Raw genomic sequence first — 16,699 nt, 5'->3', positions numbered from 1 at the left:
TATCAACGATAAGATAGCCTCCAAAGCAAATAACTCAGTGGAGTAAAAGTTGATGCATTAGATTGCTGTAATATGTCAATATTAAGAAAGCGAGTCAAGACGAAAAGCAAAATCAAACAACAACAACAACAAACATTAATTACATCAAAAAATTTATGTCCCTCTTAAAAACTAAATTTAATAACAAAATCAACATACCGTCAGATAAACCCAAAACTAAACAAAAATAACTTATAAATCCCCAGAAAACATATGCGACCAGTCCATAAAAAGGTTTGGTAACAATTATACAAGAAAGAACAAAAACAGTAAAGTAAAAAAATTAACTTATTTTTTTGAAACAGTTAACTTCAAAGTAATAAATACCATTAGGAATCAATTAATATTACCACAAATTTACGATTTCCACTACTTCTATAGAAGGGCATTAGGACCTGTCCTTATTCATTTTTTAAAGCGGCTAAAAAGAACAACAAAGAACTAACAAAATTTCAATTGAAACTTGCCAGAAAACGCTGTCAAAACCGTCAAGCCAATTTTTGGCACTCAAAATACATTTGATTGCGCCTTCTTCAAACAGCTATAATTTAGTACGTGGCTATTCATTAGTAAGACTAGGTAACAAGCAGACAAAAAAGCGAAGTGCTAAAGTATGTAATTTTTTTTTCGAAACAAAATTACATTTAATGTCATCAAAGGCATTAATAACAAAAAGAGCTATTTAAATAGGGTCGTTTATTCAAAAAAAAGCCCTCGAGACCTGTAATTATCCAGAATATTTCTTGCATCTACAAAAACAACGTCAAATATGACAAAAATCACATTAGTTTACTTTTTTTTTTGTGAAAAACCGGTGTCGAAGCCAGTAAGGTCATAACAAATTCTTTAAAAGATTTTGGGAAATCAATCCCTCTTATTCCTTTGACACCCATAATGTTATATATTTGAACTGTAGTTAACTAACGAGATTAGGTAACAAAAAGAAACATAAAAAGAACAAAATTGCGAAGTTGAAAAATTTTTTTTTTAAATTTTGGAAAACGATTGTTTTGATCGTCATGAAAGCCATCAGCTATCTACTAATATCAGAATATCGGTTCTTCTACTCTTCTATGAAAAGCCAATGAAAGCTATCACTATACAGGAAATTTCATACGACCGAAATGACAAAGTATAAATGACAGTTAGAGACAAAATTACGAAATTCAATTGATTTCTTCAAGAAAGAGGCGTCGAGGCCGTTAAAACGATGATGTATATCTTTCAGAATTTTAATATGTTCAATTGTGCCTTATTCTGAATGCTAATGAGGTGACATGAGAACCGTCAAAAATGTGATAATGTGACAAAATTAGAAAACGTGAAAAACTGGCAAATATCAAAACAAAAAAATCTGAAATCTTGTGGTATCAAAGCCAGAAAACAATAATTTCAGGCTTAAAACTGCAACTGAGAATAAATGTTAAATAAGTAGAAAGAAGAAGCGGTCGTTTTTTTGCTGACATTAAGCTGGAAGTTGTACAAATTAAGAGAAAAAGTAGAGAAAAAGTTAATTAAGCCATTATTTATTGAAAGGTCAATTATTTTTAAAAAAAGAAACGACCATAAATTTTCAATTAAAAAACTTAATGCATTAGCTTGGAGCTGCTTAACAAGCAAATCGGTTGGACCTATCACTCCTGAGCTTTGATTTGATATGTTCTGTTTTTTATTAATAAAAAAAATTATTAAATTTTTTTTTTTTAAAAAAAGACCGACTGATTAAAACCCGATTTTTTTGGATTGTAACAGTCCTAGAATGGCCAAAAACAAGCCCTAATAATACTTATTGTCCCTTAGGAATAACTGATTTTTCGAATGTTGTAGATATAGATAATTTGTTAGTTGATTTTGTTAGTGCATTTTTGATAATCAACGAGTAAAGTTGGCAAAAAACGGCAAGGTTTTAACTACAGTGCACTCTCAGCGGACTCTGAAGTAGAAATAGCCCCCATCTGAGTCTACAAAGATTTTTTGAGTGTTGTTTGGGGATGTACTGTCGGCAAATTTAATCAAAGTGGACTAAATTAGCTTATTTCGTGCTGTTTTTGATGAAAAAGTCTAAATTTTGAAATGTTTATCCAGATTTTTTGACCAAAAAAATTAAATCAAAACAATCAACAATGCTTGTTCGTCTTCAAAAATAAAATCAACGACACTATTCTTAAAAATTATAACAAATTTTAGCAAAATTGACGAAAATTTAGGCAAAAATTCCGGAAAATGTGAATAAAAACAACGTGAATTCACTCTTCTTTTCTCAGAACTTTAAACCTCGATAACTCTCTGTAGAAATCGAAAATTAAAAAAATCTTTTTAATTCCATATTCTACGCTGGATGAGCTTTCTAATGATACCAGTCTCAACTCTCTACGATGAATATATCGAGCGGCGAAAATTCACGGAACAAAAAAAAACCCAGTTGAGTATATAGTTCCTCCCGCCTCAAGAGGGTCGGAACAAAAATTATTTTCTGCCGCATACAGAGCACTACTAGATCATCTGATCCGTTCCAAAATGTCTCTACTTCTAGTTATTCTTCATTTAATCTTAGGTTTAGTTTTAAGATAATACAATTGTGCAAAAATTACTTATTATCAAAATAGCCAGCAAGGCGTTGAAATGCTGAAAAAAACTTTGCACGTGAAACTTTTGAAAATCAATGCGGTTAATACTTCATCGAATTATCTTGAGTGTTGTACACTTATTTAATCACGTGGCTATGATTGGAATTACTTACTCGAAGACGCGTCAGTTTCTGTTTTTGAGTTGATTTTTTTCAATCGTTCAACTTTGGCAGGACTCTCCTTCTCTTCTTCTGTTGACTGTTGCTCCTGAGAAGATTCTTCCGATTCCTGATTATCTTTATTACTGTCGCTTTGTTCACCTTCCGAATCAGTTGATTCGTCCAGATTCCGTCTTACGAGTCTGGACTTAGGTTTGCTTTGAACCTTGTGACCATGTTTCATTGTCTCACTTTTGGCAGCTTTCGCTTTACTGCTGGCAGGAACTGCTTTCCTGGAACTTTGTCGCAAAGCCACTGAGTTGTTATGGCGACTGGACCTCGTTGACCTATCTGCAGCACTCTCATTTGTAAGGTCAGCGTTTTCTTCATTATCCGGGTCTTGATTCTCGTCATTTTCAGATCCTTTGAATGCTTTCTGCAACTCAGCCTCGAACTCGACAACTGCTGCCTTGCCTTCAGGTTTGCATGTTTTCCTGTAAGCGTCCACAATGCCTGTGAAGTATCCCAGAAGGTGTTCGTCGTGACGTAGGCAAGAGGCATATGAGGGGAGATTGTCTTGAAGTTTCTGGAACGCTCTCTCAGAGTAATGGAGCAGAGAGAGTACATAGCCAATGTGATGGCACTGAGCACTCGAGTCACTAAAAATACATTGATGTTTAGTGGCACATTTCAACTTTTACGCATAGTAACAGAATCCCCGATGAGTACTTTTATTGCTAACCTTTTAAACATTTGTTCCCGGAATGTTCAGAAATTGCAACATTTGCATTATTGAAAACTTAAATTGCGCTTCGAATAATTCAGAAAAAGCAAGCTGAAAAAGCAAGCATTATAATGCTTTATACCGATACCAGACCATCAATAAGTTGAAGTAATGATGGAACTACTAACCTCACTATTTTGAATCTGTTGCACATTTTCTCCACAAATGCTTCATTGAGCTTCTCTTTCGGAAGCAATTTGATTATATGACCAATGACTGCATTGAACTTGTTCTGATCTACCTCATCCGCATCCGAATCGTCCTCACTCATCGAATTGTTAACGTCTTCAGCGCCCTTATCGTCTGCCTCATCGCCCTCATCATTGTTTACTTGTTCGCTTACAGCATCATCAACTTTCTGTATTTGTTCCTCGTCATCCGCACTGTTACTTGATAGTCGACTGATTAAATCAGGCAGAACATTGTACAGCAAATTGTTCTTCTTAGCCAGTTCACCGAACAGGTACTTGGCCTGAGAGGCTATCTGTTCGTTCGGGTCCAAAATACACTTGGCAAGTTCACTGATTTGACCTTTGACCTTGATCATCTCTTTCAGAATCAGCTGACACACCGTGTTCGCACACGTCAGACGGACTTGGTCACTTTTGTCTTGAAGACGTGCGTAGATGTTAGCAGTCCATGGTTCGATGACGTTCGGGAATCGCATGATGAGATCCCAGGTGAACATCATGGCTGATGACCTGATGGTGGGGTCGGGGTCTTTCTCCATTATAGTGAACAAGTATCTCAGATTGTCACGGCAGAACGGCTCACTGAAACGAAACCTCAGTCATTGCTAAACATTTTTTTATGCTATTGCAGTTCAAGCAAACAATCACAAACCGACTGACGTCCGACGAATCGCTCTCGAATGTCTGGCGAGGCAAATAATCTAGAATCTAGAAGGGAGCATAGGTTAGAGAAACTTATGGTGCAAAAACTTCTGATTAGGGAGGGTTCGACCCCACAACCTCTTGGTTAGAAGAAAACAGTCAAGCAAAAACGCATAACTTTATAATTGCTTCAAACTTCGTTCCAGCATGGTTATCAATTATTGATAGTTATGCACTGTTATGGCGCTAAGACGTAGGGGATAATGAGGAGGGGAAGGAAACAGCTTTTCGTTTCTAGAATATGAAAGTTATAATCTCAAAATACATAGCCGAAAATGCAAACCTGACGATCATAAATTTTGCAAATGTGGATGTAGCCGTGGCCCTGCATTCCACACTCGGCATAGTTTTCTTTCCAGCATTGTTGTTGTTGACAGCTACTGAGCTGGTTTTGGATTGTCTGTTAGTTACAGGGAGCAGACAGCTTTTGGTGAAAGGCACGAAGCAGGTAAGGAGCCCGTTGACACCTGTGACCACCTCGTCATCCACCATTTGCTTCAGGTAGTCCGCACTTTCATCTACCAAATTGTTCAACAGATTCGTATTTCCACCATCCAACTGTAAATCACACCAAGTGTTAGAACGTTGCGCGAGAGAACAAGTAATGCAAATTTTGGATTCGCGTGACAAGGAGCTCTACTTGTTCAACGTATATTTGTCTAGTTAGATGAAGCTTTGAGGAACAATTAAGAACCTGAGAATGGGCTAGCACAATAGGCTTTCAAGTGAGGGATGCTGTTTCGACCCATTACTGCTCCGTTTGCACAGTAGTTGCGTTTGCTTAGGCCCCATAACACAAAGGTAACACACACAAAGGTTACGAAAATTACTTCTCTCACGAGAAACGAATATGTCTATTCTAAATTGCTATATTTATTCAGTTGTTTTCCTATCAAATTATTTCCAATCAAAGCATTACATTTGCTACTATTTTATTTTCAATTTTTCAAAAACCTTTTGCTTCGGTAATCAGCAATTATAAATGCATTACCCCTGTATAGTAGACTAATGATATTTCATGCGCCAATAATCGGTGGTGCTTAGATTGAATAGCCAAAATTCGGTCTCCAAAAAAGGGTATAAGGAATAATCAAAGATCACGATATTAATAACATAGCCAGCAGATTGCCGGAAAATAGCAGCGACAGACGCCTGTGGCCTTCCATGAATTAAAACAACTAAAGGAATAAGATAGACAGATCGACCACCAGTCCTTTAATAGACCACTAGACTTTTTGGGTTATATTCGGACTGTCAATTTTATGACACATACGGTCTATGAAGAAAAAACCCAGAAAAGCTTTTCAAAATTAATATTTGAAATGAAAAACTCAAGACTAATACTCAAGAATTAGGGCATCTACGTTTGGTACTACTTTGATGCACACTATTGATCTTTAACTAGTAAAAGTTCATAAAATTTAAAGTTCCATAAGTGAGTTCAGAAGTCATTTTTTAGTGAGGTAAGTGACGCAATCGACCTAAAAACAAAAATAACGTCACGTACACAAATTTTAACTGCAAAGCAGTAGAAGTAACTGAAGTCATTGAAAAGGTCAATTCTGATATGTCAGGTCATAAGAATCATCGATGGAGACGACGAATTAAAAAAACATTGCAGCACAAGTCCTGGCGTACAATTCGAGGAATTTTCATTAACTCAACAAAAACCTGGACCCAGAACGTACTGAGTGAATTGGGAAAACAATTTTATAAATATAGCATGCAGATTGCCAGAAAATAGCCGCAATAGATTCGTAGATCTTCAGTCTAAAAAAAATAGTAACAGACAAAAAATTTGTGTTTTCCTTGAAGGCTGATCTGTTATATTTTGATTTAAAATCTGTACAAGTTATTGCCGCATCTTTTAGCTGCTCTCAAATAACCCTCATTCAGATTGATACACACCCATTTGACCTTATCTCTGAATTAAAGTAAATAAAAGTCAATTTCAAAGTGAGGAAGTTATTTTTGAGAGTGATGTAAGTCAAGTGTGACCAAAAATTTAATCACGCGAATGAACAAAAAACTCGCTCAACAAAGACCGAATAATGACGTCACGCATGCAACTCAGTTGAAATTGCATGAACGAATGAAGTGGCTGTGACGTCAAATGGTCGTAAAAAAAATCTTGACGACGAAATGAAAAAAATCAAGAGAAGGCCAATAACAGCCCCAGCTATCGCTCTGCGGCTATTAGAAAAATCAGATAAAAAACTAAAAACATACCCGGCAGATTGCTGGAAAATAGCCGCCTTTGATTCCAATAAAAATGATTGGGATTGAAAGAATAAAAGATATAGAAAAAAAAAGATTTTTGTACAAAAACATTTTTTAAAGTCCGATTTATTTTGATGGCATTTCGTAGTTGAACATACTTGTGTTTCTCAGAGAGAAGCTACAGGGGCTACTATCAATACCAATAAGCATTAGAGATGGTAACTAAGACTTAGAGGAATGACTTTCAAATAGCGGGCACCTAAAATTGGGCTTTATGGGTTTAACCCGTTTCTATTTCTGACTTCAATTTTTTATACTGACTCTGTTCATTTTGAATTGCTTTGCTGAGCAACTGATGTTCAAATTCACTTCTAGCAGAATGAGAGAAGAGAGAAACTATCCTAGAGAAGTCAAAAAGATTTCACGCAAAATGCTGAAAAAGCGGCGAAATGGTAAAGCGAAAAAAAGTTCTACGAAGTAAAAAAAAAATAGGAGCGCTATAATAGCCGTCTGAGAAGATGAGGGCGGCTATTACCTACCATCAATATAAGAAAAGGTCGACAAAACTGACTGTACAACTACCAGAAGTACATACGAAAGAAACATGGAACAATGAAATTTTCAAAATGACGAAAACTCGAGTAGAGAAAACGCGCAGCGAGTTCACATTTAAAACCTCTCGAAATGCAACCGACTAGAAAATATAAACATACCCGGCAGATTGCCGAAACATAGCCGCCGTTGATTCTCATAACTCTATTGGGATTGAAAAAAAAGAATATGAACAAAAAATAATTTTTGTATAAAAACATTTTTAAGTGCGATTTAATTTGATGTCATTTCGCAATTGAACATAATCCTGTCTCTTAGTGAGAGGCTACATGTTCTAGTATCAATATCAATAAGCATTATAGATAGTAACAAAAACTTATGAGAACAAAGTTCAAGTACCGGGCATCAAATGGGCTTTATGGGTTTATCCCGTTTCTATTTCTGACTTTGATTTTTTTATACTGACCCTCTTCATTTTGAATTGCTTTGCTAAGCAGCTGCTGTTTAAAAGGACTTTGAGCAGAATGACAGAAGAGTGAAACTAGCCTAGAGAAGTCAAAAAGATTTCACGCAAAATGTCGAAAAAGCGGCAAAATGGTAAAGCGAAAAAAAGTTCGACGAAGTAAAAAAAAAATAGGAGCGCTATAATAGCCGGCTGAGATGAGGGCGGCTATTAAAGAACAGAAAATCGATGTCAAAATGCCGCATGTGAACAAAAAACCACAACCGAGAAATAGAAATTTGGTTCAAACAAAAAAACTAGACCTAGAATGAACTATGAATGGATTGCAAAAACTATTTTAAAAATTGAAAGACAGTAAAAATCAAAAAAGAAATTGCCACAGGTGAACAAAAAACCACTAGCGAGAAAGCGAATTTTGTTCGAACGCCGTTTTCTCACTCTACTTTAAAATTAGAGCGCAAAAAATTTCAGGCCGCGAAACCACTCGCTTTTTCGCTCCACTTCCTGTTTCGGCGTGACCAAAATTACTACTCCAATTTGACTTCAAAAATCATGAAAATGTGTGAACAGATCTTAAAAAAAGACAGCGCCCCAATACAATTCAAATTCTTTGAATTGTAAAAAAAAACCACGATGCCCCAATAATAGCCGCTATCGCTTCGCTGCTATTAATCAAGCAAAAACAAAGTGACGCGTGAAATCTTTCTTCGTAAAAATGAAATCGATCGAAGCAAAAATTTAATGACACGACTAACAGGACTCAACTTTTTGCTACACACTTTCAACTATGTAAAACTTTCAAGAACGTTGCGAAGACATACTTCCGAATGGGCGGCAGATGCTACACTGTTACACGCCGATGGTCTTCCATTCGCTCGACGTCTGGGGGCCATTTGACTTCTGGATGTGTTCGATGTTCCTGTAGTGTCAGCCTCGTTCATTGAGTAATCTAATCTTTGTTTACGCGAAGAAGTGGACTCCTTTTCAGCGCGTTTCGACGCTCGCTTCGCCTCCGCCTCATTCTCCTTCTTCTGTTTCTGCGCCTTGATTGTATTCATTACTTTGATCTCCAAAAACGCAACCAAATTAGCCGCAACATGACCAAGCAACGAGAGGAATCGCCTCAACAGCTCTTCGTTGACGTGGCTCAAGTTTGCGACCACCACTTCGTAGTCTGACTCCTTGTGAACAAGATGTGCTTTCACTAACTCAAAGCACTGCATCACAATTGGAGTAACAGCACCGATCGGATCATGTGTAGCTACGAAGACAAACTTGATGGCAGCAGCTGCGAATTGCAGCCACCCCGCGCTCGTCACATTGCTCATGCCTAAAACACGACATCCATGTTCATGTGTTTTTTTTTGTAAACATAAAATTTTAAGTCGAATAGACGACGCCTACCTTGCGATAGTATTCTCGAAATGTGAGTGAAAACTTGATCGTCTCGGTCGAAAAGAAAAGATGCTCCATTTTTATCCTGAAACAGCGTTATATATTACTGTAACAAAACTTAGTACTAATTATAGAAATCAAAATAGTCGTAGAATGATAAATTGCAGCTTTTCTGAAAAATTTATTCGCGAAAACTTTTAACATAAACCGACAAATGTCGGAAGAATTGCTCTTGAACGACAGGCGAGGCAATTTTTAACATAAACCGACAAATGTCGGAAGAATTGCTCTTGAACGACAGGCGAGGCAATTTTTAACATAAACCGACAAATGTCGGAAGAATTGCTCTTGAACGACAGGCGAGGCAATTTTTAACATAAACCGACAAATGTCGGAAGAATTGCTCTTGAACGACAGGCGAGGCAATTTTTAACATAAACCGACAAATGTCGGAAGAATTGCTCTTGAACGACAGGCGAGGCAATTTAATTCAGGGGCTGTAGCCTAGATCAAATTATGGGTGCAAAAAATTTTTCCCCCGCCGGGATTCGAACCACTGCACTCCCGATCCACAGCCACAACTACTAACCACTGCGCTAAAGATCACATACCTCACTTATTCTGGGTGGCCGTCGTATTGGCCGACAGGGCGTTTAGCCGACAACTAAAAAATGAGAAATTTAGCCGACAATCTATATATTAATCGCGTGAACACATAAGGCGGCATGTTTTAGAGGCACTACTGATCGGCAAGTTGTAACAGTACTACCGAAGAGCACGGTTAAGCGGTTGCCTAATTGGGGTTAACGACCGAAAATTGTGCTTTAAGGTCATTAATCAATTAATGTTTCTAAAAGGTCATTGACCGAAAAATGTTGCAAAAAAAGGTCATTAACCGAAAAGTGTTGCCAAAAGGTCAGTGACCCAAAATATTGCTAAGAGGTCGTGTCATCTACCGAAAAAAGCCTGTTGCCGAAGTTTTTTTGTTGAAGAAGAAGACAATAATCGGTGTTTCAGTAAACAAGAACAATAGTGTCGAAAAAATCATTGGCTGATTAGTTGTTCAGAAACAGTTCTGTGACCAAAAACTTCTTCAGAGAACGGTCTGTGGCCGAAAAGCTTCTGATACTGAAAATAAAAATGATCGAAATTATGTCAAGACAAATAAGTTTTACCGAAAAAAAAACAATTGTTTTTATTAGTTCATTGTCAAAAAATTATTGATGAAAAAGGTTGTCTTGAATATTTGTGAAGGAAAAGTCGCTCACCGAAAACGTCAAGGATTAAAAGGTGGAGGATGGAAATTTGTTTTGCCACAGTTTCACTGTACGAAACTTTTTTGATACAGAAGAATTTCAGCGAACAAAATTTGTGAAGTTTAAAAGACCCAAAAGGTGACAATGATATAACCTAATTTAGGTGCCAAAAGATTATATATGACAAAACTGGGGTCTTGAAATAAATAAAAAAAAATTTAGCGCACAGTTGAGGACTTTTTCATATTAGGGGCAGTTACTAATAAATTATTGCTTACAAAACATGATAGGTATATCATTTCCTTCTTTTATATTTTCAAGGAAAGTTTTGTTGGTGGCATTAGTCAGCTCTTTAACTCAGTTCTGTGCGTGTTAACTTCGTAAAAGCATTCGCAAAGGCTCGAAAACGCTTCCTTTTTATCGGCACATTCCTCGTTTTGGGCACGTCCAACGTAATCTCATTAGAACATTCATCCTTTTTATGAGAACTGCAGTTCATCGTCTCACCCAGGACCTGTTTTCTCATCTCCTTTGAACTGTTGTATCTCTCCCTCCCTTCTTTTTCTTTCTCTATCTTTATTATTTCTGTTGTGCGATCTTCTATTTCTGCATTTCAAGTGTTTATCGAACTGTATTTTTTTATTTTGCATTCAAATTCTTGCTTTTGTTTTGCGCTTGGTCACTATCTCGCTGTTCTCGTACTTTCTCTCTCATGATTTGGGTTTCTTTCTTTTTGCTGTTCCATTTTCTTTCATTCTATCGCTTTTGTTTTTTTCTGTTTTTCTTCTTTTTTCTCATGCTCACTTTCCTTTTTCCTCCTTTCTCTGACTCTTTCTTTTTCTTTTCTTGGTTGTTTTTTTTGTTTGTTTTGTTTTCATTTTTTCTTTTGTCTGTTTTGGATTCATTTTTTTGTTTCCAATTGTTTTTCTTACGGTTGGTTCCTGATGTTCTTGTGGTTTCTGTTGTATTGTATTCTTTCTGTTTTTTCCTCTCTCATCATTTTCGAGTTTTCTTCTCTTTTTGTCTTTAACTCCCCTTTTTTCGCTTTTTGTTCGCGTTGGTTTTCTCCCCGACTCGTTTTTTTCTGATTTCCTTATCTGCTTTCTTTTTTCTGTCTTTTGGGTTTTTTCGGTTTTTTTAATCTATCTGCTCTCCGACTCATTGTATATTGCTGCTGCAATTGATTTCTCTCTTTCTCTCCCTCTTTATACCTCATCCTATCGGTTTCGAATTTTTAATGCTCTGTGAGAACGTTTTTTACTGTTGATTCGCTTAAAACTTGTCTTTCACATATTTGGCGCTCCATTTTTTTGATGTCCAAAGTAGTTTGCAGAAAAATTCATTGAATTCGCAAAAGAATCCATGTACACCAGTTATCACGAATAAGTTTTCAATGAGACTATCGATTGTTAAAGTTTCAAGATAAGATGCCTTCCGATAGCCTTCACGGACCTGCTAGTTTAAGTAAAATGAGCAATAAAACTTATTCTGAACCTGTGATTGGCCAATTTAAAACACTATTTCGTTAGCGGACAAATATACCGCAGTTTTTTCATCGACTAGTGTAACGAATGTCTATCAACTAGCGTAGCAAAGGTATTTTACCGCATCTGGCCATGCCTCGCGGGCCATGGCCATGCCTCAGCGGCCCGTGGGACTTGATATGAATCTATCACAACCGAACTACTGATTTATGGACCAATGAGACTTTTATGACCAATTGAAGTAAAATTTATGACCAATTATGATAAAACTGTCGGCTAAATTTCCCATTTTTTCCTTGTCGGCTAAACGCCCTGTCGGCCAATTTTCCTAGCACCCTTATTCTGCAACCGAATTTATATTAGCTTTACTTCAGAGCAATAGAGATCACTCAAAAATGAAGAACGAAAGCGTGAAAAAGTCACTTGAGAAGTCAAAGAATGTTCTAGAAGAAAAGCGCAAAACTGTCAAGCGAAAAATTTGCATAAAAAAGACACACGTTTATAATAATTGCTATGAACTGCGTTCAAGAGCAATTAATAAGGCACAGACGGAAAAGATTCATTTTTTCTTTTGTCTAAGGGGAATATTTGCGGGTGTGTGTATGTAATTATTTTTCGTTTGTCCTATTCAAGTCATAGATAATGGAAACAAATGCTAATTTGTGTTTTGTAAATTAGCTTAAAAAAATAAATTCCTGTCTTGTAATCAAAAGTCAAATTCATGTCATTCAATAATTTATATTGTCTTACAAGTGGCTCTCTATCACTTGGTGCCCTATTTAATACAGCCATAAACATTTTCTATCATTAATCTCATGACAATCTGATTGGTGGAAATTTGCAGAAGGAATGTATAAATATATCCAAAAGTACTTTTTGAGATATTATTATTGCTTGATGCTCGGTTGAAAATATCTGGTTATTCTGATTGAATCTTGGCGCAAAAAAGAACGTTTTCATCGATATCACAGCACAATATAAGTATCTTGTCAATAACTAACTTGAACAAGCATGTCATTTAGTCATATCAAATTACATATTGACTAACATGTGTACGAATAGAAAGAAGAGTTATCACACTTACATCTTCAGATTCGACCAGCGTCTGGAGTGCATTTAATGCTTGAGTCGCCAGGGGCAAATTGAAACCGTGGTACCCGTCTTGAACTGATCCTTGGTTCTGGAGGGCGAAGTCCATGAGCACGTTAACATTACTCTTAACAATCTGGGTATTCTCTTTAGCTGCCATTGCAATGAGTGCCAGTGCCAATGTGCGATCACTCTCCGTGTGGGTGTCCATGTGTTTCTTAGTGAATACCTCCCAAAGGAAAGAGATCACGCGCTCGTTGATCAACTCCATTCGGATAAACTCACAAACCAAATTTTGCAGAGAAAGCCATGTCGAATGAGATCCTCCACAGTTCTCAGGCTTGGCTAGGTCCAGAAAACGTTCGCCAACTGTGCTTGGTCTAAAATACAAATTTACAACGTTTAGATTGGGAACAGTTAGAAATAAGAAGCAAAATTGACAACCTAATTTTTTCACTAAAAGAGTCAAAAAGTTCTAATTGCTTCTTAAGTTTTATTACAGAAGGTAAATTAGGGGAATTTCCCTATTAAATTGGAGAGTAAGGAATTTGGGAACCTTAATAAAAACATAGCCGGCAGATTGCCGGAATAGCTGCGAAAGAATAGACCTGCGTGCCATATAATAGAGATAGAAACAGATACAGAACTAAATTTAAAAAAAAATCGACGCCGCTGAAAAAACTAGGCTAGAAAACATTCAGCGATAAATTAATAAAGCTTGTTAAAATTCATTCCACAGAAGCCTCTTATTAGGGACCTTTGCTGCACATATGAGTTCCTTTGACCTTAAACAAATTCAAACTAAACTTAAGTTTTAAAGTGCAAAAGTCATTTTATTGAGTGAGGTAAGTCACGTATGATCAAAATCTAATCACGCAAATAACCTAAAAACTTTTGCTAAAGCGAGTGAGAAAGGACGTCACGCGCGCAAATGCCGTTAGTGAGAGGAAGAAGTCATTCAGAAAAATTGACTTTTTCAGCTTTGCTGTGTGAACAAATGTAAAACGAAAAAAAAAGAGCGTCAGATGACGAAACAAAAAACATAGCAGGACAAGTCCTGACGTACAATTCAAAGAATTTTCACTGACTAAACAGAAAACTAGACCTAGAACGGACTATGAATAGATTCGAAAAACCATTTAGAAAAAAATCCGATCCAAAAAATCGAAAAAACAGTAAAAATCAAAGTGAAATTGCCGCATGTGAACAAAAAACCACTAGCGAGAAAGCGAATTTTTGTTCAAACACCGTTTTCTCACTCTGCTTTAAATTTAGAGCGAAAAAATTTCACGCCGCAAAACCACTCGCTTTTTCGCTCCACTTCCTGTTTCGGCGTGACCAAAATCACTACTCCAATTTGACTTCAAAAATCATGAAAATGTGTGAACAGATCTTAAAAAAAAGACAGCGCCCCAATACAATTCAAATTCTTTGAATTGTAAAAATCAAGAGCACCGCAATATAGCTCCGCTGAGCTTACAGCTTCGCAGCTATAAAAAAACAGCGCCCCAATACAATTCAAATTCTTTGAATTGTAAAAAACCAAGAGCACTGCAATATAGCTTCGCTCAGCTTATAGCTTCGCAGCTATAATAACACACTGCCTTTGAACATTAATCCATAGTTCCCTGGCTTTGTTGGCTTATACCGTTTGTTTTGAATAATTTTAAATACCATTTAGTTGAAACTGTGAGTAATGTAGTCAAAGTGAACGTGGAAGACGGGACTCATGTAGTACGACATCAAAAGGTAAAAGGATACAAACACACATAGCAAGATCAGTCCTGACATGCACATCAAAATAGAAGTCAAATTGCCGCTAGCGCAAAAGCAAATTTGTGTTCAGGCACCGTTTTCTCACTACTTTAAAATTAGAATGAACAAATTTTAGGCAGCAAATCCACTCCTTTTTCACTCCACTTCCTGTTTTGGCGTGACCAAAATCACTAATCCAATTTGACTTTAAAAATCAAGAAAATGTCTTTGGCAGCACGGGCCACGTCCTTACCGCCTGAACGACGTGCAGTAATGAGGATGCGGAGAGGGAATTGAAGAGGGGTGGGGTGAGTTTCAGACTTTAAGAACCGCCCTTCACACCATGATTATGCGTCTTCAGAACAGTTTCTGTGAATCGCATACTTAGAGACTAGTGAGCTGAAAGGCTCCTAAGAGAACTTAATGCCCTCTGAGAGCTAAGACAGGCTTAAATTTTGTGTATTTCGAAGAAACAAAAAAAAATCCAGTGAAAATAAAGTGCACAATGGAAATGCCTGTCACATATGCCACACATCATAATATGAGCTTTAATCGCAGTGCGAGAAATGTTTCAATTTTTTGCTTTGACAAGCCATAGTAACAATGATCAGTCCCTACTTTGATGCTTATACCAAAGATAAATTAAGAGATATTCAAAAAGTGTTCACTTTCTGTTCATATCATCTATCAAAGTGTTCATTTTTTCATTGCCTTCAAAAAAGCACAAGATTGGAAATTGTAAGGACGAAAAGAGAGCGTCAATAGGCTACCAATTACGCTACTCTCAAGTTAAATAGCACTTAAATAGTTTTAAATTTTTGCTATGTGCAACTTCCCAAAACTGAGCTCCAAATCATGACACTATACCCTCTTAGCATTAATTTTGGAAAAACTTATACTTGTAGAGAATAGTAGCGCTCTGAACAAAGATTTAATTCCCTCGATTATTCCCAATTTGGAGGACTAAAGTCAAATGGCCATACGAAAAATAGATCAAGCTCGAAAAATCTCTTAAAATACAAACAATCCACATCATTGCTACAAACTGTGCTTGAGAGCAATTAGTTAGTCTTATTATTTGTGAAAGTTTAATAGTAAAACGAGACTCGACTACACATTCCTGTAGAGTGTATTGTGTGGGAGTCACTACTGCTTCGAATGATTATCACAAATAAAATTCCGGGGAAAAATTACCTATCGTCTGCGTTGAAGTACATCCGTCTGAAGCCAGCCACGACAGCTGCCCGAGTGGCAACATCGTCACCGGCCAGCAGCCCCATCATCTGTCTCTGTCCACCTGGGGCCTCAATGGCAAACTGGGCACAGACCACTACAAAGTCCACAGCACTCGTCACATCCGAGGAGGAAGGCGAGCTCAACAGGTTGATGGCTGAGGGTATCACAAACTTAGAGTAGATCCTCTGAATCTTCACACATTTCTAAAACAAAAAGAACAAAATAGCGAACAGAGTCAAGGTCAAAACATAAATTTGATAATCTTCCTCCTGTCTTTAAGATTTCAAAAATTTTAGTTCTACGGATCAACTTGGAAGTCATTTTCAGAACTCGCGTTTCTTTATTATCTAAAAAGTCACCGGAAATCAACGTTTAGCGGCGCAAAATCGCTAAAACGCCCAAAAATAGCTTTTGATTTAAAATAACACAAAGCGCATTTAACATCCTATTCATCAGCAAGGTGTAATCATCAATTAAAATTCAGGAGCATATAAGGAAACTTCTTCATTTCCAGTTAGCTAATTTTATAAAATCTTAACTTCGGCTGATCTGAAACCTATTTCTGTCTGTATTCAGTCAGTTTATGAGTGGATTGTAGATACCAACCTGAAGAAATATAATTTTAGTCTTGTATTTCTCAACAACTTGTTCAATTTGCTCTTTGGACATGTTAACTAAGTCGTCAATGATGAGCTGCAGTTCCTCGGGTGTCTTCTCTCCCGCAGTTGAGCTGTCTTGACTTCCATCCATATTCATCATCTTGGATCTTATCGCATCTGAGTTGATTGACAGCTTGGCATAGGGAGCT

At 36.9% G+C, this 16,699-nt stretch overlaps 2 protein-coding genes across 2 annotated transcripts in view; both read right to left on the bottom strand.

Annotated features, from left to right (window-relative positions):
- The window catches only part of LOC142334743 (condensin complex subunit 1-like), a 50,686-nt gene that overhangs the window by 712 nt on the left and 33,275 nt on the right, over nt 1-16,699 (bottom strand). Inside the window, exons 14-21 of the mRNA XM_075383007.1 lie at nt 16,498-16,697; nt 15,850-16,094; nt 12,896-13,280; nt 9,081-9,156; nt 8,498-9,006; nt 4,725-4,999; nt 3,677-4,321; nt 2,780-3,423 (exon numbers count right to left, since the gene is read on the bottom strand). Coding sequence (XP_075239122.1) covers nt 2,780-3,423; nt 3,677-4,321; nt 4,725-4,999; nt 8,498-9,006; nt 9,081-9,156; nt 12,896-13,280; nt 15,850-16,094; nt 16,498-16,697 — 2,979 coding nt within the window. The remainder of the gene's footprint in view (nt 1-2,779; nt 3,424-3,676; nt 4,322-4,724; nt 5,000-8,497; nt 9,007-9,080; nt 9,157-12,895; nt 13,281-15,849; nt 16,095-16,497; nt 16,698-16,699) is intronic.
- The window catches only part of LOC142334744 (uncharacterized), a 447,170-nt gene that overhangs the window by 422,124 nt on the left and 8,347 nt on the right, over nt 1-16,699 (bottom strand). The window lies entirely within an intron of this gene.

The sequence above is a fragment of the Convolutriloba macropyga genome, chromosome 2 (genome assembly GCF_964194025.1).
Source record: "Convolutriloba macropyga chromosome 2, txConMacr16.3, whole genome shotgun sequence".
In the NCBI taxonomy this organism is placed as follows: domain Eukaryota; kingdom Metazoa; phylum Xenacoelomorpha; order Acoela; family Convolutidae; genus Convolutriloba; species Convolutriloba macropyga.
Note: the sequence above shows the minus strand (reverse complement) of the source record. Positions and strands in the feature narration are given on the sequence as shown.